This window comes from Myotis myotis, unplaced genomic scaffold (assembly GCF_014108235.1).
Source record: "Myotis myotis isolate mMyoMyo1 unplaced genomic scaffold, mMyoMyo1.p scaffold_m19_p_12, whole genome shotgun sequence".
Taxonomy (NCBI): domain Eukaryota; kingdom Metazoa; phylum Chordata; class Mammalia; order Chiroptera; family Vespertilionidae; genus Myotis; species Myotis myotis.
Window position 1 is genome coordinate 25,594,113 of NW_023416316.1, and position 21,689 is coordinate 25,615,801.

Genomic DNA, 21,689 nt, shown 5'->3' on the forward strand with positions numbered 1-21,689 from the left:
CACCACTACACGTATACCATAGTGGCTAAAATAAAAACTGCTGATAATACCAAGTATTGGTGAGGATATGGAGCAAGTGAAACTCTCACACACTGTTATAAACTGTTAAAAACACTTTTGAAATCTCTTGGCAGTATCTTTTGATTTTATCTCCTCAAGATGGATACATGTATAATTCCATGTCCTAACAATTCCACTCTTAGTTATATATCTAACAGGAAAAATATATATATATATATATATATATATATGTTCACCAAAAGATGTGTGCATATAAGAATGTTCAGAGTGGCATTGTTGGCATATCCCCAAATGGGAAACAACCCAATGTGCATCAGTAGTAGAATAGATCAATAAAATGTGTCATATTTTTAATAATTGAATACTATATAGAAATAAAAAAATGAGCTATAGCCAACATTAAAAAATATATATGAATCATACAAACATAATGAAAGATGCCTGATATAAAACAGTACATTCCGTATGATTCCACTTAAAGTTGAAACACAAGCAAAACTAAGTCAGAAGTTAGAATATTTGTTATCCTTTGGTAAGAGAGCATAGTGACTTGGGACAGGTACAGGAGGGGGACTCCTGGAGAGTTGGTAACATTCCACTTCTGTGAGTACTGGTTACCTGTGGTATTCCCTTTGAATAATTCACTGAGCTATATACACTCGTGATTTCAGTACTTTTTGACATGTATGCTATCCTGCAACATGCAAATCTAATGATTTAAACACAGAACTATTTTTCTGGTTAGTTCCAAGGCCAGATGGCATAGTATTTGGTTCAAGACTCCGGAATTACAGTGTCTAAATTCATATCATGGACCTAACCACTTCCTATCTCAGAGATCTTCTTCAAGTTACTAACTCTCTGAGCTTCAGTTTCTTCATCTGTAAAATGGACTAATTACTGTACTCCTCTTATAGTTATTGAAAGTATTAGGTCCTCTCAGTAAATATTAGCTCTTGTGGTGGTCCTTGTTCTATGGGCTCTGAAGAGGACAGACATAGCCCTGTGATAAAGGAAGGAGAGGATGAGGTTCAAGTCAGGAGACGTTTCCAAGGTCAGAAGATTCCGAGATAAAGGAGAAAAGAATACAAAGGCCTGACTACTCCTTCTATTCCCTGCCCATGTGTAAACATGGGAGGTAGACTAGCAAGTGATCTGTAGCTGGCTAGTCCTCGCCATGGTGTTGTAGAGCCAGAAGGACAATGGAAATGTTCTCCTAAAGTCAAATACAAATATCCATGTTTGATCCAAATTCAAACATGAAGACCCAGAAACTTGGGAGTTAGGGGTGGTAAATTCTTAGTGGTAAAACTATGGGTCATTTCTATATTCTTCATCATACTTTTTTCAATTTTCTCTATTAGTTGTGTCACATAATCAGAGCCAAATACCATACTGATATACTCACTCCTGTAGTCTATATCTACAAAAAACATTTTTTAAGTAAGAAACCCTAAGGTTACTGATGAGCCATGATCTAGATCCCAGAAACATCTTGCAGAGAAAACACTAGGTCTTAGGTACAAGGCCCAAGACAGCAAGGCATCCTGGGACAGGTGGAGGGGTCACAGAAGATATCTGTAACTGCAACTAATCCTGGGCATTTGTGTTTCTCATCTATACCCTCAGGTCCACATTTCCTCTTCCTTGGTGAAATTAGTCCATTTTTTGTTAAAATGTTTCAACTTGTTAATAAAACTCATGACAAGAGAATGAGAATAAAAGGGTTTCCTACTCACTGTTTCTTAACTTCTGCAACTAGCCTGGATGGAATGAGTACTTGTTCTAGGAGCTTGGCATTGGAAGTGTTGTTGATGAGAATGTCAGAAAGGTTGGAATGGGACCCCTCGATGTCCTCCTCTTCTTGTTCCAGAGGGATGAAGACAAAATAAGTGTTCCCACTGGAGACTGTGAAGGACTCCATGTCCTCAGAGGATACGGTCCCCAGGCTCTCTTCCTCGGCTTGGGACTAAGCAGAAAACAAGAATTTAGACTTGACATCATCAAGCAGACTTGGGGATCCAAACACAGGTTCCTTGACATCTGAGGTTATAAACCTATGACCTGAATCTTGCCTGTAGGTTGTTTTGTTTTGTTTTGTTTGTTTTTGTGGGGTGTTTTTTGTTGTTGCCCACATAATGCTTTTCAAGTCGGGAAATTACACATATAGTCTAGATTCTGGAATTCTCTTAAGAATCAGAAAACCTGGCAATTCTGAGCCCACCTCCCACATGACATTGTTGGCTGGGGCTGAGTAATGACTGCACAGTTGCCATAGACTGAATGGTGGATGTTCTTCCAAAATTTCTAACACCATCGTGTTGGTATTTGGAGGTGGGCCTTTAGAAGGTGATTCAGTCTTGAAGGCAGAGCACTCGTGAATGGGATTAGTGTCCTTTTTAAAATAGACCCCAGAGAACTCCACTGCCCTTCCACAGTGAGAAGATGGCCATCTATGAACCAGGAAGTGATCATCACCAGACACCCAATCTGCTGGTGCCTTAATCTTCGACTCCCAGCCTCTAGGACTGTGAGAAAAAACATTTCTGTTGTTTATAAGCCACCCAGTCTGTTACGGCAGCCCAATTGGACAAGACAATGCTCTTTACCGCTTGTCACCATTTTACTCTTGGTCTCCAGCTCTGTGACATACCTATGGGCATTTGAGTTTGAGATCCCTGCTCAGAAAGATGTCTCACGTGCCAGTTCTTCCACAGCAACACAGGAAAAGTATCTTTTGCAATTTCACGATGATGAAATTCAAGTTACTGTTCTATGAGTTTGAATGTGTCAGGCAAAACTTAATGATATGAGAATTACTTCCCTGTACTTGAAGGAGAACTCTGCCTGCCAACTTGGAGATGGGTCTTTGTTTTATTCAACCAGAGAATGAGAAGAGAGGAAGAACAGAGAGGGTAAGTTGATCTATACAGCAAAGAGGAGCAAGGAAAGAGAGAGGACCCGGGAAGACCAAGGAGAGCCATATGACCTCAGAGTAGGTTGTAGGATGGGATGTGAGGAGAGGAAGGTGGATTTTAAAAAACATTGCTATGAGATAATAATTAGGTCCCTATTGGCAAACATAAAAGGTGTGCATACCTTTGTAATTCTTTATACACACCCCAAGGGAGACCGTGTCACTGGGGGTTCAAGCCTGTATTAGTGACACACAGAGGGAACATAATACACTTTCCCCATGCAAAGCATAAATCCATTCCTGACCTACCTCAGCCATAAATAAACTCTCAGGTTCTTCCTCTTCCACCTCCTCTTTCTCTTCGTCCTCCTCTTCCTTCTTCTCCTTCTCCTCTCTAGTCTCTTCCTCTGCCTCTTCCTCCTCTTTCTTCTCTTCCTTCTCCTTTTCTTGAACCATCACATCTTCCTGACTCAGGGATGGTTTTAAGGAGCTGTCTCTTTCAACCTGCATTTTTTCTAATTCCTGAATAGAGTCCTCTTTCGACCCATCCGTCCCTTCACTCAGTACAGATTTTTCCATCTGGCTCACGACCTCTTCGGTTACGAAGTGTTCAGTGTCTCCATATTTTGCTTCTTCCATCTCTTCTGCGGACCAAGGGAAACTTCCGCCTCCACTTGTGCTTTCCTCGCTCTTGCTCGTTTCCATGCTGGCACTCTGCTTCCCCCTCAGCTTTCTCATTCTGTCCTGGTAATCCTTTTCACATGCTTCTGTGGAGGACCAACCCAAAGCACAAAGAAAGACAGGTTACCAATGTAGCCTGAATTGAGTGTCCCCAACCCCAAAATATACAAGAGTGGAGCCAGGGAGAATCAGACTTGACTTGTGAAAGGTTTACCTGGTTCCCTGAGTTTGAGAGTGACTTCCCCGTCCAAGTTCTACAAGGAAAAAACGGACACTGAGCAGCACTGCCCTCCTCCTAAGTGCCACTGCTAAGGGCACCACCTCCTTCCTTTTAAGTAAAAGGAACTGCCCCTTCCCCCAATACCTAATGCAGGCATTTCACTGGGTCATCAGGGTGTTCCCATTTTAGGGAGTCAGTTTTACTTAATCGCAAATATACTAGCAATCCCTTTCATCATACAGTAGGCATTAATAGAATAAAGTCTCATTCTGACATTTTTTGTTATTGTTGTTAATCCTCACCCAAGGATATTTTTTCCATTGATTTTTAGAGAGAGTGGAAGGGAAGGAGAGGGGAAAAGGGAGAGAGAGAAAGAAAGAAACACTGATGTAAAAAAAGACACATCAATCGGTTGTCTCCCACACTCGCCCCAACCAGGGGCGGGTATTGAACCTGCAACCTTTTGGTGCTTGGGCCGATGCTCTAACCACTGAACACACCAGTGAACTAAAAGAATTGTCAAATTAGCCTTTTTGGAGTTTGCAGGTCTGGATTCGAATTCCAGCTCTTTACAAATTGGGTCACCTTGGGCAAACCTCTTAAACCCTGTGGGGCTCAGTGAGGAAGGTGAGGTGGAAGGTCAGGCTCAGTGGATGGGGTGCTTGCCACTGGCCATGGACTGGAAGTATGAGCAGGTTTGGGATGAGTGGAGACAGGCAGATGCCAGCAGAGGAGGAGAAGGAGGACGGGCGGGGGCAGATGCAGGCAGAGTGAGGAGTTAGCTGAAGCAGGGACAGTCACGGCGGAACCAGATGCGGGGCTCTGCGGTCACCTAGGGGCTGTGGGCTGAGGGCCTTATGAGCAGAGAGTGGGGAGGGCAGAGCTGTACTTTAGGAGGGCCGTGTGGCAGTGGTGGGTTGGATGAATGAACTCAAAGAATTGTCAAATTAACCTTTTATTATAACTCCATCCTTCAACCTCTTCTAATCTGAGAAAGTGGTGCTCTCTCTTAGAAATGCTTTTGACTCCTTGATGTCCTGACATAGAATCTAATTCTACATGGGTTAGGAAAGGTGTTCAGAGTTGAAGCAAATCAGAACTAGAAGTCATCCTCTGCTTCCCGGTGAATGACTGGGCTTTTTGCATCCCCCTCCGTACCTGCTCAAAGATTTCACGAACATGGAAGTGTTTGCTGAGGTTGGAGCTGTAGGAGTTGAGTTCGTTCAGTATGATCGCTGAGTACTCCATCACTTCTCTTGTCAAGATGACATGAAATTGTTCATACCTGGGAGGTAGGTGGGTGATACCTTCATCTAAGAAGGGCTCTGCTGAATGTGGGGGACCCCAGCCAACAGCGAAAGCCCTGACCCCACGGAGGTGGGCTAGAGTTTGGCATTTAGCTCTGCACAAAGCTGCTGTATAGGTTTCCTTTTACAATGATAGTCCTTGGTTTGCTTTGCTATTTTTTCTGATCATACGAGGGACATATACTTGCTGTATAACATTTAGAAAACACACACAATAGCGTTGTAACATGGGTTCCCACTTCCTGCCCAACTGCCCTAACTCTGTATTTGAACGTCATCTACATGCTCCCATCAAACCCTCTGATGCCCCAAGACTCAGGCTTGGAGACCGAGGATCAGGGGTGACTTATTTGCCTCAAGATATCGATCGAAGTCCTGCAGACAATCAGCAGTACTATTCCTTTTCTGTAAATGGTCCTCACAGAATTAGTTGTACAAAGGCACAAAGATACAAGATGGTTCACAGAGAACTGTTTTTAACATTGAAAAACTAGAACCAATCTTCAAAAGCGAATCAATTGGGGGATGGTTAAAATCATTATAAAGCAACTATATGAATGGATTCTGTATGGTAATTTAAAAACAAAAATATATTTGTAGTTATAACCTTTATTTACAAGACACTATATCTCCACATATACACATGCCCATAAAAACAAGGAGTTGAGCAGGAATAAGGGGAATTTTTCTACATGTTTGTATTGGTTAACTTCCTTTTTGTCTTCAACAAAGAGCAAGTATGTTTAAAATTTAAAGGTAGGAGAGAGCCCCATGCTCTTGACCTTTAAGGAACAGGGCCTTGAAACCTCCCTCCATGAGCTTTTCAGATCAATGTCCTCCCTGGAAGTTTCTGTGTTGACTGAGAACAGAGCTGCAAAGGGCCACAACATTCTCCAGAGCTGGAGGCAGCAGCTGAACCTTGAGTTTGTTGGGCACACGCTGGGCTCCAAAGCAGGCAGCCTCTGACCCTGAAAATGATGCCGGCTCTCCCCCCGCCCCCCATCTCCTGGGGTCTGGCCTGCCTACCTGCCTTTCATACTTTTCAGATAGTCTTTGGCCTTTTCCAGGTGAAACTTCAATGATCCCTCGGTGCTTAGCTGCCTCAGTTGGTCCAACAGCTGGTCGAGGTAGGCCTCCTGGGCCTGGAAGCGCCCCCGAAAACAGGAGGAAGCAGATGGGCGTTACCAGAGCTTGCAGAGTGGAAATGACATGCAGAGACCCTGCCACTGGAACTGAGGTCCAGGTGCCCAGGGCAGGACCAGGACTCTCCTTTTTTACAAAAAGGGCACTGCTCTAGGCCTCGGGCTCTTCTCTGTGCCTGGCATGTCCTTCTCTGTCCACTTTACATCCCCAGGGACCCAGCTCCGGTGGGACTTCTCAGGGACCTGTCCCTTACACCCACCCAGCCTCGCCCATCACACCTTCCTGTAGCCCCTGCTCCTTGCTCTCATACTTGAAATCATGCTGCGAAGACCCCATCCACTCCCACCTGTGTGAAGGCAGGTGGGGCGGGAGCCAGCTCCCTGCCGGAAGTAGATGCTCCACACCAGCGGTCGCCAATTGGTGGTCCGTGGACCACTGGTGGTCCGTGAGGTCCGAAAGGTTGGCGACCGCTGCTCCACACCCTCAGTCTGTCTGTCTGTCATGCACACTCTCTTATAGCACATCTGAATCCAGGGACCCATTGCACCGCCCAGACCGGACTTAGGTGGTCCCATGACCAAGGTGAGCTTCAATTTCCCACTGGCTCAAGTTTTACAGCTAGCTTGAGGTTTTACACTTGACATAAATGTTTGTGTATGGTGTGAAGTGTGGGTCAAAGTTGTATGTTTTTTCTTTTTTGCATTTGAATGCTGGTTCAGTTCACAGGCCACCAAGCAGAACCATCAGGCAGCAGACAATCTGGGCACAGCCCCTCCCACCTCCCCCGTGGGAGTTCCCCGGGGAGCTGGAGCCATACCTGGCACTGCAGGCTGTGCTTCCGGTGCTGCTGCTCCATCCGCTTATCAAGCTGCAGCTCCTGCACAGACAGCATGTCCTGATGCGCCTCCCACCACTGCACGGCCTCCTGGAAATAGCTGAAGAGGTCCAAGCTCTGCCACTCTGCCCGCTTCGTTAGGGCCTCAAAGGATTTCTGCAGTTGCAGAACCCAGAGAAGGGGCCCTGAGTGCCAACTGCCCCCAGTTGAGGAGGAGGGCCCCACTCACCAGGCTCCCTCTCCAAACAGTGGAGGACTCATGTCTCCAAGGACTGGCATTACCACCCCTCAAGGTCATCTTCTGGGGCTCACCTTGGCTCATGGCCCTCCCTCCTCTGGGACAGCACTTCTAGTCTGCCCAAGGTCATACCCTTGGTCTGGCTGACCCTGAAGCCCCATGTCTAGACCTGCCCCATGGCCACTGAAGTCACTGACAGGAAGAAGATGGAGTTTGGGGTTTGGAAACCAGCCTGAGCATCCGAGTGGCTGCACCCATCTTGGCCGGCGCACCTTTCCCTCCGTGAAACTCCGTAACTCTCAGAATTAGAGCCGACACCTCACTCTGCTATGAATCCCTCAGCTCTACTCCACTCCCTTTCGTTAATCCTCACCCAAGTATATGTTTTCCACTGCTTTTCAGTGAGAGTGGTAAGGGAGAAGAGAAAGGGGGGGGGGTGAGGGGGAGAGAGAGACATCGATGTGAAAGAGACACATCAATTGGTTGCTTTCTGCACGAGCCCAGACCAGGGGCGGGGAGAGAACCCAAAACCCAGGTATGTGCCCTTGACCCTTAGGTGTGCAGGCCAATGCTCTAACCACTAAACAACACTGGCCAGGGCCTCGCCTCTCCCCCTTTTAAAAAATCTATGAGCTTTATGCTCTCATCAGTGTTAGGGGTCAGCAAACTCTATGAGCTTTATGCTCTCATCAGTGTTAGGGGCCTGTGGGCTAAATGTGGCCTCCATCCTTTTCTGTTTGGCCCTGGGAGCTAAGCACAGAGTTTATATTTTTAAATGGCTGGGAAAAATTAAAAGAAGATATTTAATGATGTGAATATTACATGTAATTTTAATGTCAGAGTCCAAAAAGAAAATTGCATTGAAACACAGCCACATCCATTCATTTCTGCGTCGCCTTGGGCTGCTTTTGTGTGACAACAGTAGCGTGAGAATTTGTTACAGAGACCTGACAGCCCGCGGAGCCTGAAATATTTACTATCTGGTCCCTCACAGAAAATGTTTGTTGGCCTCGTTCCAGATTCTAAGCATCACGGGGCAGGGTTTACTGCTCCTGTGGCCCTTCAGCACCCAGACTGAGCAGGGGTTCGAGGAGCACTCGAGGGTTTCCGGGGCGTCCTGTGTTGTATGATGCCAGCGGGTGACGGGAGCCTGGCTGAGAGCCTGGACTGCTCTGCAGGGGGGCATGATGAGGGAAATGGACTCAGGCCCCCAGCATCCTGTTCTTCTCAAGGCCCAGCTCCCTGGGTGACCCCGCCCTGCTCCCCAGCAGCAGGGGTCCCCAGCCACGCACTTCCAAGGACTCCAGCTCCTCCTCCACCTTGGTCTGGAGCACTCCCACCATCTGCAGGAAGGCCGGGCTCACCATGCTCTCTGCCTCCTCCTCGGTGAAGGCTTCCCAGTCCAGCAGCTGCTTCTGGAGGGACAAGGCAGAGCCTGGCCGGGCTGGTGGGGGCTCTGCCCCGGGGCCAGGGCCTGGCCCCTGAGATCCGCCTCCCCCTAATCCCTGAGACCCCCAGGGAAGCCCTCACAGCAGTGGAGATGGTCTGTCTTTGTGGTCCGCCCACTATGTCCAGGTGCTGTGTGCTGCCCTCTCCTTGTCTTACTGCCTCCCCCGGATGTGTTCTCATTGGCCCCATTTTTAAAACAAACATGTTTTTATTGATTTCAGAGAGGAAGGGAGAGGGAGAGAGAGAGAAACATCAATGGTGAGAGAGAACCATTGATCGGCTGCCTCCTGCATGCCCCCTACTGGGGATCGAGCCCACAACCCGGGCATGTGCCCTTGATCAGAATTGAACCCGGGACCCTTCAGTCCATGGGCCGGTTCTCTATCCACTGAGCCAAACCGGCTAGGGCTCCCATTTTGACAGATGAGGAAACCGAGGCTCAGAGAAGCCGGAGGCAAACAGCTGGCACATGGTGGGGCCAGAATCAGAACTCAGCATTGCTCTACTGCAGACCCCACAGGCACAACCCGCCATCCTGTGTGGCTTCGGTGTGGCTGCAAGTCAGACAGGGCTCCCATTTCCTATAAATGACTTATGCTAACTAGAAAGTGGGCTCTCTCTATCAACAAAGCTTCGGTTTATGCATTAAATCTAAAATACACTAACCTCCCCAAATTAAAAATTGGTCTGCCGTTCAATGTTTCCAGTGCTGCCAAAGAGGAATGCCAAGTGTCCTCTGTCAAGCTTACTGCACCCTTGGGATATGGGACTTCAGCACTCACCCCCTGCGCCGGGCAAGGGACAGTGACAACGGGCACAGGTGTCAGTTCTCAGGGCCAAGCTCGATGTAGCTCTGGGGGAAGTCCTGGGCGGCAGGGGGGAGGGGAGGAGAGAGCCGGGGCAGCGGCTCTCAGAGGACACAGGCTTTACTTATGAGGTGTGACTGGGAAGCACCTGGCTGTCCCTAAGGCCACAGAGCAAATGGTCAGAGCCCTGTGGGCGTGGGCAGCCCCTAGGCCTTTCACACATGGGTCTCCTCACCTCCAGATGGGACTGGCGACGCCCACTCTGCAAAACCGTGTAGGATTCAATGACAGGGTATGCCAGTGGGTGGCACAGGCCACAGAAAGAGCAGCACTCAGACCATGTGTCACTCTGTGAAGTGCTCTGCTCACCTCAGAGTCCTGGTGGCTGAGCAAAAGCTGGGCAGACATGTGAGGGGTGGAGCAGCAGCAGCATGTGGGGTGGGGGGGCGGGCGGGCAGCAGGTGGGGCCCTCAGAGCCTGGGGACTCCTCCTGCCACGCCAGCACGCTAGACCCTCTTCACAATGATGGGCTTTTTTGTTTTTTGTGATTTTTTTTTTTAAACTTAAAGTTTTACTGAGGAGGCAGGGAGAGAGCATTTTGACAAAATATTTCCTTGCGCCCCAGAAAGCCAGGCAATGTCATTAAAGGGGTTTGTGGGTGAACTCGCTGGCTCACCATCTGACAGAGGTGGGCGCGGTAAAGAGCACTGGAAATACCCCCATACGCCCTCCGCGGGATAAATGATGTCAAGTGCTGTGACACAAAGTGTCAAAGGTGAGGTCTGAGGTGCTCAGGGAGCATAGCACTTTGCCTGTGAGATCTGGGAAGGCTTCCTGGAGGTGATCACTCATGTCGGGCTACACCCTGAGGGACAGGTGGGAATAACTGGGGAGCTCAGGGTCCAGATAGAGGGAAGAGCTTCAGAATACCCATAGCCAGTGAAGGAAAGCAGGGGGCCCAGGGGGAGAGAGGCAGGGCGGGCCAGGGAGGGGACAGCAGGCCAAGGCAGGCAGGGGCACCCACCTTGCACTTCTGCACGTGCTCCAGGCACTCCTGCCAGGTGTTCTCATACTGTACACGGAGCTGCATCATGCAGTCCGTGTGGTAGGAGTCTCCACGGGCAGAAACAAAACATGTCAGCTGCTCTTCCAGAAGGAAGAGGGGCGATAGAAAGAGGAGTTCCCCCCCTTTTCTAAGGGCAGCATCTTTTCCCCAGGAAAATGCCTGAGCCAGGACTACAGAGCTCGCCCAAATTATCCTGGCTCTCCTGGCTCTGCCAGGCCAGGGCTTGGTGGTCCCATCTGAGCCCTCAGAACGTATGCTTCCCTTCACACCCATCCCATCTCCCCCAGGAGGGCCTTGCTACCCGCTCCTGAGTTTATAAGGAACTCTCAGATAAACAATTGACTGACTGACAGCGGAAGTTGCTACGAAGCTACTACTTGAGCAGCGTTCTGGAGAGACCCGAGGGAAATCCCGCAAACCCCACTCACCAAGGCTGTTGTTGATGGAGTCCAAAGAAGAATACCATTCATCCAGCTGAGCTTTGCTGTAGTTGGGGGGCAGAAGGTCGCTGGAAAGGAAGACAGGACAAGTAAGCCAGGCCTGAACGGAACCTCCACTTACAGAAATGGGTGGATCTGCAGGGAGCATGCTCCGGAGCACTGTCTGTGACCTGTCGGGCTTTCCTGCTGCCACGTACATACCTCATGAAAAAGTAACTCATATGAACGAGCCTGTTACTTAGAAAAGAAAACCGAATTTTCCTAATGGGAAAAAAAACACACAGCTTACCGCACTTGAGCAAGGAAACCACCTTTGGGAACCTAATCTGAGATAACAATACAAAATGCATACAAAGTTATGCATTAAGACAGTCGCTGAACATTACTGTTTACAAACACACAAAAATCACAACCTTCATATCCAACAATAGGGAATTGTCCAAATAAAGCACAATGAATCCTCTTGTGAAGTCATTAAAAAAGTGTGCAGCTAGCCGAAACCGGTTTGGCTCAGTGGATAGAGTGTCAGCCTGCGGACTGGGAGGTCCCGGGTTCGATTCCGGTCAGGGGCATGTGCCTGGGTTGCGGGCACATCTCCGGTGGGGGATGTGCAGGAGGCAGCTGATCGATGTTTCTCTCTCATCGATGTTTCTAGCTCTCTCTATCTCCCTTCCTCTCTGTGAAAAATCAGTGAAATGTATTTAAAAAAAAAGTGTGCAGCTAGCTGGTTTGGCTCAGTGGATAGATCGTTGGCCTGCAGACTAATGGTCCCGGGTTCGATTCTGACCAAGGGCACATACCCAGGTTGCGGGCTCAATTCCCAGTAGGGGGCATGCAGGAGGCAGCTGACCAATGATTCTCTCTCATCATTGATGTTTCCATCTCTCTCCCCCTCTCCCTTCCTCTCTGAAATCAATAAAAGAAATACATTTTTTAAAAGTGTGGCAGATTAAAAAATGGCCCAATATCATTAGCTCCTCCCATGAGGAGGTGGAGTCTATTTCTTCCCCTGGGCTCTGCCAATGGGACATGAGCAGAAAGGACACAGCAGAGGCTGGGAAAGGCTTGAGCACTTCCCTGCCCTCTCTTGTTGCAGGAAACCCTTGTACCATCGTCACCAGGCCCTTCAGCCTGGAGTAGGGAGTAGCCTCCTGTAAGCTGAGAGAGCAAGTGGAGAGAGGCTCCGGGCCTGGGAGTGAGGCCATCCTAGACCATCAAGCCCCAGCCAAGCGAGCCCAGGCCAAGGGAACCGCCTCACTGGCCCCAGAGTCACGAGAAACAAGAAATGGTTGTTGTTTTAAGCCACTACGTTTTGGGTGGTACTTAATGACTTGGAAAGATGCATATGGCTAGAGGGGCCATACATTTATTGTCCAAACCAGGACATTTTTGACAGTGAAAGGGGGAGATGCTATTAATGGTTATGCCAGGACAAGACGTGTAACCCGGGACGGTCTTGGCACCCTACCTAGGGTGGGGCAGTAAAGAGCAAACAGCAGGCACGAGCGCGTATACGGCAGAATATCAAGCCTAAACGTTACACTAGATGCAGTGTGGCGTCCTGGATTGGGTCCTGGGACAGAAAAAGGACATTAGGGGAAAAACGGGTAAATCCGAAGAAGGCTGGTGTTTAGTGACTGGGAAAGCATCCAAGTTTAGCTTCTCAGTTATGACAAATGTCCAGTGGTAACATGATGATGACATGAAACTGGGTGAGGGACAGACAGGAATGCTGTGGACCATCTTCGTAACTTTCCAGTAAACCTAACATTGCTCCAAAATACAAATGTGTGTCAGCCTGTGGACCGAAGGGTCCCAGCTTCGATTCCAGTGAAGGGCACATGCCTGAGTTGTGGCTCCATCCCCAGTAGGGGGCGTGCAGGAGGCAGCCAATCAATGATCTCTCTCATCATTGGTGTTTCTGTCTCTCTCTCCCTCTCCCTTCTTCTCTGAAATCAATAAAAATATATTTTAAAAAATACAGATGTAATTTAAAAATTATTTTTAGCTTTGACCGGTATAGCTCAGTTGGTTGAGCGTTGTCCCTGCACCGAAATGTCACCGGTTCAATTAATGGTCAGGCCACATGCCCAGGTTTTGGGTTCCATCCCCAGTAGGGGGCATGCGGGAGGCATCCTGATTGATATCTCTCTTGAACTCTCCCTTCCTCTCTCTCTCTAAAATCATTAAAAACATTTTTTTTAAAAAAAAAAAAACATTTTAAAAAATATTTTAAAATTATACGTACATATGCTTATTGGCTCTAAGAACATTCATGGAGATTCTCCCTGGACTTCGGATAACTCCCTCTTGGGCCCCTGGGAATCTTAGCACCACTCTCCCCACCTCACTGCCCACAAGCCAGCAGAGGGCCTGGGCCCGAGGACAGGGGCTGGGGAGGTGCAGACAGAGCAGGTTCCGTGGAGGCCTGGCATTGAGTTTTGCCCAGTTTAACAAACAGGGGCTCAGAGTCAGAAACAAGTGGAGTTATGGAAAACAACAAAGCATTTTCCTGGTATTGAGATATTTATCCACCTTGTTAATTTAACACCTGCGTAAAAATGAGGCCACATGTGGAGCGGGAGGTACCAGCGAGGGGGAGGCTGGGTGGGGCTCTAATTGTCATTTATATCCCAGGAGAACTTGCGCAATGTGGTGAGGAGGCCCGAGTCCCAGGGTTACCAGGATGGGAGGGACCAAGGAAGACATTGTCTCCAGCCTGCAGGACCACACAGGCTCCATCCTGCTGCTGGGAGTGGATGCCACAGGCTCCCCGGGCAGTGGGCTTCCAGGGTCTTGAACATTCAGTGTACCTCCCCCTAAACAGCTTATTATGGGATTAGAGCTAGGTGGACCCGGGCCTGAGGGAGGTGCCCACAGCCTCTAACAGGTCCCCTGTCCTATAGCAACAGTCTCCTCACTGACCTCCCAGCCTCCAGCCACAGACCTCTCCAAACTACAAAGTGGATGGAGCAAGTCTGCTCCCCACTGCTCTCAGGATAAAGTCCAACCCCTTAACCTGACCCTCTCTCCCCTCACTGTCTCCTCGCCTCCCCGCTAGCCATCAACTCCCTCCAATCTCTTTGGTACAGTCCCATTAAACTTCTTTCCGCAGCAAACATAATATGTTCACTGTTGCCACTGGTGCTAGAACAATGTAGAATGTGGGCCTAGGCCCAGAGACCAGGAGATGATGGCCTAGTCTGAAGGATGCCTCAGGAGAAAGGTCTGTGCTGGGGGCTGGGCCTGCCTCCCCTGTGGGTGCCCGGGGCACCCCTCCCCAGGGACCCGTCCCGCTGTACCAGATGGTGCAGAGGTGCCTCAGCCGCTTTCCCTGCAGGGCTCTCTGTTTCTTCAGCATGTTCTCCAGCTCCTTCTTCACGGCTGGAGGGTCCTGGATCCTCTCACTGGCCATGAACTCACTGGGTATCCAGACACATTGACACCATGGAGAAAAGACGGGGGGCAAGGTGGTTGGAAGAGAAGGGATGAGACCCACCGTAAGAACATTCAAAACTCCAGCACCCTTCCTCTACTCCCAGCCCCTTCCCCCCACCTTGGGCCTCTGGGACGCTGGGGAAAGGAGGTGGGGGGGCAGAGGGAGGCGGAGGGGCGGAGGGGAGATTAGAACCAAGGCCCTGTCAGCGAGACTCTGGTGCTAAGAGCATGAGACCAGCAGGCTCAGACCCGGGTGAGGGACCTGACTGCTGCCTGCCAGCTCTGTGACCTGGGGCAAGTCACTGCCCTCCACGCGGAATCTCAGGTTCCTCTTCTGGAACGGAGCTGATGATGACCAGGACCCAGCAAGATATTGCAAGCAATGCCCTCAGCACCGCGCCTGACTCACGGGAAATGCCCAGTGATCAGCCCCTGCCATCACTGTTGATGACTACTGGCATTTGTTAACCTCCCGGGTCCAGAGCTGACCCTTTTCATGCGGCATCTTGCTGAGCATCACTGGCCTATCACCAGCCCACCGTGCGCGCTCTGCACAAGGAGAGAGAGGCTCCGAGTGGTCAAGTGTGAGATCAAGGTCACAGGGAACCTGCAGGTGGAGCCGCTTTCCTCCATCCTCCGTGTCAGACTCTGGTGCTCCCATCGGGGAAGCGCGGACGTGCAGCTGTAGACCCACAGTACACACGGACAGACCCTGGTGTCCCCAGACATCTTGGCTCGAGGCCTCGTTTGTTGGCCCAGAGGTCCAGGACCCTTGTGTCAGTATAAACAAAAGTGCCACCTGGCAGAGGAAGCGTGGAGACGGGCCTTCATTTCTCCTTCCCTCCCCTCCCCTGGGTGAAGTTTGCCATCGGAGTGGGACAGATCGAAGACGCTCTTTTCACCCCGGTAACGCAAGGCCACAAGGCAGAGTAAAGAGCGGAAACGGGGCAGATAACCAGACGAACGCTGCCAAACAGCTTGTACTGCTCTCAGTAAACGCGTGAGGAAAACAAGACGCAAATCTACACACGCAGCGTGGGCCTCAAAACGCCTGCGAGAAACCACCACAACCCCAGCTGCGCCTCTCACTGCGGCGAGGGGTGCGTGGTGATTTTCAAGTTCCTCTTTATGCTTTTATCTACGTTAACTTTTAAAACAATAGCACACATTACATTCACCACCAGAAAACTGCAGCATTTTAAAGCAACGGCAAAAAGGGAGGGAGGATGCCACCCCCTCCCCCCCAGCCTGTGCCGGCCGGCCAGGGGGGCTGGGCAGCCGCTGACCTCAGGCTCTGCAGCAGGACATCCTTCTTGATGGCCTTCCAGCCGTCAACCAGGCTTTGCCAGCGGCGGCGGCTCTCGAGCTCCTGCTTCAGCGTTGCCTCCATCAGATTGACAAACAGCTGCGCGATGGCCCTCCGGTTGCCGAGGAGGGCTTGGTTTATGACCTGGGGGCACAGGCAGGCAGGCGCTAGGTGGGTTGGGGGGCTCTTGAAGGTCAGAGCAAGGCTGTCGGACAGGGTGATGGGAGGCTGGAGAGGGACCGGGTGAGGTGCGGGCTGACGGGGCGGGAGGGGAGCAGTGCGGCCGTGGCCAAGCAGCGGGTGGCGGTGCCTGAGGAGTCCTGAGGGGTCACTGAGCACTCAAGAGACTGCCCCGGGCTCCATAGCCATGGCAGTGACCAGAGCCTTTCCCGAAGGCTTAACCATGAGCCGCGAGTGAGCTTCAACACAGCTCCAAAGCCACCTCCGACTGTTGGTTAACGACACCGATGTTGGTTCGCGGGAGTTGAGCACTCCAGCGGGCTCTCGGTGTTTAACTGTTTTCTGTTTTGTTTTTTAATAAATCTGTTCCAAAAGCAGAGTGCCCATGCCATCAGGGACCAGCCACATATGGCCACGCTGAGAACCGGGATCCAGTTACCAAACGGGGCCGGAGCGGGAACACCCGTAGGCAGTCCTCCAGTGTTCTCTCCTGGGCACGTGTGGCATGGCAGTGGGCATCCTCATTGTGTGGCACTGCTCTGCCATTGACGTCCCTGCCCCCTTCATGGAGAGCAGCCTCTCCCACTCCCCCAGGGGCGACAGCATCCAAAAGTGCCTCCGCACACTTCCCGGAACCCTCCAGGCACTGCCCTGGGCTGGGGGTGAGGACCTGCCAAGCGCAGTGAGCAGAACTTCCTGCAACGCTTGTCACTGGAGCCTGAGGCTCGCTGCAGCTGCGCTTCCTGGCATTGGTAAGTATCTCCGAACCTCCCAGTCTGCGGCCGTAACGTGAAGATACGTACAGCACAGGGAATTCTCGAAATCCAATGAGATAAACGCACACAGAACAAGTAGCATGTGCCAGTGCTATAATGAGTCAAATAAACCTGAGGAAGGCAGACTGAAATAAAACCAGGACATGGCTAACTCTGACTCCCCTGATGGAGCACACGGATAAAAGTTAGGAACTCTTGCCTGTCTCAGAGTGAGAGCTGCCGTTGCCGAGCCCCTCTGCTGTCATCCTCCCAAGTGCTAGGGGTAAGTATGACTGTCCCCATTGTATGGACAGGGAGCTCCAGGGACAGGAAGAGAGTTACTTCACGCCTGCGCAGTGAAGAGGAACGTCTGTGTTCGCTCCCTGCCCTTGAGACCCCAGGCACAGGCCTGGGCTGAGCCCATCGGCGATTCTGAACGCTGTGCTCCCTGCGCCATTGTCTGGCTGCCCAGCTCTCGGCCAGGACCTGGGAACCCCTGCAGGCAAAACGCACCTCTGAGGAGCCAAGAGCAGCGCCCTTTTGTGCAGCAGAGGAGCCAGACTTCACTGGCTTGGGAGACATTAAAAAACCACCTTGAATTTCTTGTATTTTTCATCCCAAAGAAAGCAGCCGGGGAAGGCTGGGGTGGTGGACAGGGAAGCAGTGGGAACAAAGCCAGGGGGCAGGCATGGTTCAGCAGGAGGAGAGACAAGAGCCACCAGGAAAACGAGACTAACAGAGCAGGCGGGCGTCACTCACGAGGGCACAAGCCACCCTGCGACTGTGACAGCTGCGAGATGACGCCCCATAGTGCAGCCCCCGTTGCGCTGCACGTGGCAGCTGAGATATGGCCCGTAGGCGCCTGTAAAGTTGTCAGTGCTCCAAACGATGACGCTGTGTTCAGTAGACGGAGATTATGACGGCAGGAAAGCATGAAACGCACTTTAGAAAGATTCCCATTGAAAATATTTAACTGAGAGTCTGGTTCTGCACCTAAGTGGTCACAGAGTTACTTGGAAATGCTACCTGTGAGAAGTCCATCATTTCTGAGGCACCTGGCTCTGGGGCACATGAAAACCACTCACCTTGGCTTCGTTATTTATCAGCCTGTACACATCGGGCTGCATGAGGTAGGAGGTTTTCTCTATGATCAGCACGTATTTCTTCAACACGCTTTTTAGCTAGAAACGACAAGGCGCCATAGTTAGTGCCGCTCACCCGTCCTGGAGAACTGAAAGGAAACCGGTGACGCCTCACACAAGTGGAAATCACCAAGAGCCCACCCACTGGCGGGCCGACTCACTCTGTCTGCCCGGGAGAACTCGAGCGAGCTCAGTGTCTCATCCAGCTCCTTAATCCCCTGCTTCTGGAGCAGGAACCTCTGGGCCACCTGATCCCACAGCTCCATCAGGGTCTATGCGGGAAGTTTGGGTGAGGCTGGGAGGACCGAGGGCAGGGCGGGAAGGAGGAGGAGGAAGGCTGGGGAGGGGGCCGGCCAGCCCACCGGGGGCCCCTACTTGGATGTCGTAGTCTACCAGGTTTGTGTCATTTTCCACGACTTTGAAGAGACAGTTGATGTTTTCATCACACTCAGCCAGCTTTTTTAGAAGAAGCGCTCCTGGCTCCAAGATGAGCGGTTCCATTTCCTAAAACAGACCAGGAGAGCGATGGCTACAGCATCGATAGCCTCGGGCCAGGGGGAAGCCCCCCATCTGTAATGAGGAAGAATCGGCCGAGGTCCTGTTTCAAAAATAATACTAATTCTTACCCAGACCTAAGGAGTGACGATGCACTAATGAGCTCACAGCTAGAGCACAGGGGCAGCCAGCTCTCGGGGCACAGAGCTTGTCCTCAGACTCACTTGGTCCTCACCACAGCCTGGGAAGTAGGTGCTGACATCTGGCCAGGCCCATGGTTGGGACTCAACAAATATTCATTAAAAAAGGCCTTAAAATGTTTTTAAAAAAAATTTTTTTAAAGGCCATAAGCTCTGGCCGGTCTGGCTCAGTGGTTAGAATGTCGGCCCACACACCAGAGTCGCAGGTTGGATTCCGGTCAAGTACCCATACCTGGGTTGCATGTTTTATCCCTGGCTCTGCTTGTGGTGGGTTCAGGAGGCAACCAATTGACATGTCTCTCTCACATGAATCTCTCTCGCTCTCCTGCCCCCCTTCCACTGTCTCTAAAAAGCAATAAAATAAAAAAAAAATGTCCTCAAGTGAGGACTAACAACAACAACAAACAAAAAAAAGGAGAGAGAAAGGGAAAGTGGCCATAAAGAACTCGGGGTTTCCTTCAGGCGGGACGAAGGCTCAGTTATGTTGTGTGACCAGAGCCGCCGAGCTCATGTCCCGTTGGGGCACATTGGCAAGGTGATGAGCTGGGCCCCATGAACAGGATTCAGCGGGGAGATCAAAGGCTGTCAGGCTGGGCTTTGGCACTAGACCTGGAGTCGTTCCCACTTGGCCCCTTAAAGGCCAAGTTAGACAAGACTTCCTGGGCTCACCTGTCAAATGGGAGTCGTGACAGAACCTGACACAGGTGACAACATGCACTCAGACGTGTCTGCTATGGTTCTGTCCACATGACGGTGGGCCGCTGAGAACCGGGGAGCTGGGGGGCAATGGAGGGTGGGGGCAGGGACACACCTGCCTTCGGAGGCCCCAGGATGGGAGGGGAGCAAAAGCACAGGTTCTCACCATCCCAATCTGGGCGATCTCCTCCTTAAAACTCATCAGAGTGTTCTCATAGTTCTTCTTCTTGTAGTCCCCTTGAAAGGTGACGGTGCTGACTCTCTCAGGAACTGGGGGAGAACAACAGAGGTGGTGAGGCTGTCCTCAGAGCTCCCAGGCAAGGGGAAGGCACCCAGGAAAACGAAGCAAGGCACCAAGTACCCCTGCTCAGGAGATGCATCCCAAAACCAGGCCAGCAGTGCCAGAGGCTTGAGGGAAAAGAGGGAAGATGAGGTGATCCGTAAGTGCTACAGAAAATGAAGCCTCACATATGCAGTTAAATGCTGGCAAAAAGTTCCAAATGGTATGTACAGAATGGGGCCCATTATGTCTTTTAAAAATTAGTTTTATAGAAGGAAATACATGCAAAAATAAGAATAACAACACTTACATGTGCCAGCTGTTGTTCTACCTCAATTACTTATTGTTCTTATTTTACAAGCGAGGACACTCAGCTTGGGGTTAAAGAACAAAGGCCGTCAGTGGCTGAGCAGGGATTTGGACACGGGCCCTCTGCTCTAGGGTCTGCCATCTCACTCTGCTGTCCCCTGAACCTATGCAGAAGCTGAACACCACATGTTTCATGGGGGTGGGCACTCTTGGGAAGAGAAGGGGTGCTATTGTAGAGGCGGAGTTTTTACTTATCTCCTTTCTCCGTTTTTCCATAGTGAGCATGTCTTACATTTTTAATCATAAGGAAAAAGACCCTTCGGCCCTGGCTGGTTTGTCTCAGTGAATAGAGTGCCGGCCTGCAGACTGCAGGGTCCCAGCTTCGATTCTGGTCAAGGGCACATGCCTGGGTTGCGGGCTTGATCCCCAGTGTGGGGTGTGCAAGAGGCAGCCAATCAATGATTCTCTCTCATCATTGATGTTTCTATCTCTCTTTCTTCTCCCTTCCTCTCTGAGATCAATAAAGATGTATTAAAAAAAAAAAAAAAAGAAAAGAAAAGAGACCCTTCATATTGAGATAAAGTCAACTAAGAATGTGGTATGAAGGAAGAAAATGTGGATTGAGAAATTCTCTTGTGAAATCACAGTAAAGTGAGAATCATCCTTTACCAACTGTTTTCATTAGTAAATAGTGATAGTGCAGGAAGTCCCTTCCCCCTCCGCCAGCTCCCTACACTGGGAGAAGGTTCAGGGGAGACGGCCCAGGTGAGACGGCCCAGGGGAGACGGCCCAGGGGAGACGGCTCAGTGGGAGCTCCACACAATGAGAGCTTCAGGTGCTTCTACGTGAAGCTCCTAGGAGGTCCCCAGGGGCCCTCTGGGGCCCAGGTCAGGCCTGCCCTTGCTGATCAGAGGCTCACCGATGGTGTCCGTGAGGCCCCGGACTTCTCGGGCAGCGATGGTGCTCTCACTCTCTTGAGCTTTTTTTTTCTCAGTTATTTTCTTTTCCCTGAGGAAAAAAAAAAAAAAAAAAAAAAAAAACAGAAAAGAACAATAAAACCCCAATATCCGCACCATCAGGGCAGCTCTGGAGGAGGACTGACGTCCTGTCGCAGGGTCCCAGCCCTGAGAGGGTCTATGGCTTGCGCAGAACTTGAAGAACCAAAGGGAAGCCCAGCTTCTGCTACATTCTTCCAAGTGCCCCGAAGGAAGATGCAACCCTGGCTTTCCTTTCCTTTTTCCCCACTTAAGGAGTCCGAACTCACAGAGCTGAAATCGTCTGCTCAAGTTTAGCTTCTGAACTTGGAAGTTCAGAAGCAACCCCTGACCTTTCTGCTCCAAACCCACCAGCTCCCATCTCAGGAAATGGCACCTCAGCTGTCCATCCAGGAGCTCAGGCCAGAGACCCAGGACTCCGCAAATCCAATCCAGCACCTGGCCCATGGGTTCTGCCTCTAAAATATACTTGACATGGCCTACTCTCCCTCTTGAGGTCCCACCAAGCTTAAATGCACTGCTGTGGCCTCCTGCCTGCCTCTTCTTGCAGCTCCCTAGATTCTGCACGTGGCACCCAGAAAGCCTTAATAATGAAAATCAGCTGCTCACTTCAGTAATGTCCAAAATACCGACTGTGGCGTGCAAGCCTCTCCCAGCCTCATCTTCCTCTCCCCAGGCCACTGACTTCTTCAGCCTTCAGCAGTGGACCGAGCACATCCGGCCTCAGAGCCTTGCCCATGCTTCCCTTCCCTCACCTTCTGGGCTCAGCT

The 21,689-nt window shown here is 50.7% G+C and overlaps 1 protein-coding gene across 1 annotated transcript in view; it reads right to left on the reverse strand.

Annotated features, from left to right (window-relative positions):
- Positions 1-21,689, reverse strand: part of CCDC180 (coiled-coil domain containing 180) — a 48,117-nt gene that overhangs the window by 23,263 nt on the left and 3,165 nt on the right. Inside the window, exons 3-18 of the mRNA XM_036329097.1 lie at positions 20,844-20,932; positions 19,502-19,605; positions 18,320-18,448; positions 18,106-18,216; positions 17,888-17,983; positions 15,848-16,011; positions 14,426-14,545; positions 11,112-11,191; positions 10,642-10,730; positions 8,655-8,777; positions 7,107-7,280; positions 6,173-6,288; positions 4,998-5,124; positions 3,834-3,873; positions 3,248-3,705; positions 1,761-1,990 (exon numbers count right to left, since the gene is read on the reverse strand). Of these exons, the coding sequence (XP_036184990.1) occupies positions 1,761-1,990; positions 3,248-3,705; positions 3,834-3,873; positions 4,998-5,124; positions 6,173-6,288; positions 7,107-7,280; positions 8,655-8,777; positions 10,642-10,730; positions 11,112-11,191; positions 14,426-14,545; positions 15,848-16,011; positions 17,888-17,983; positions 18,106-18,216; positions 18,320-18,448; positions 19,502-19,605; positions 20,844-20,932 (2,250 nt within the window). The remainder of the gene's footprint in view (positions 1-1,760; positions 1,991-3,247; positions 3,706-3,833; positions 3,874-4,997; positions 5,125-6,172; positions 6,289-7,106; positions 7,281-8,654; positions 8,778-10,641; positions 10,731-11,111; positions 11,192-14,425; positions 14,546-15,847; positions 16,012-17,887; positions 17,984-18,105; positions 18,217-18,319; positions 18,449-19,501; positions 19,606-20,843; positions 20,933-21,689) is intronic.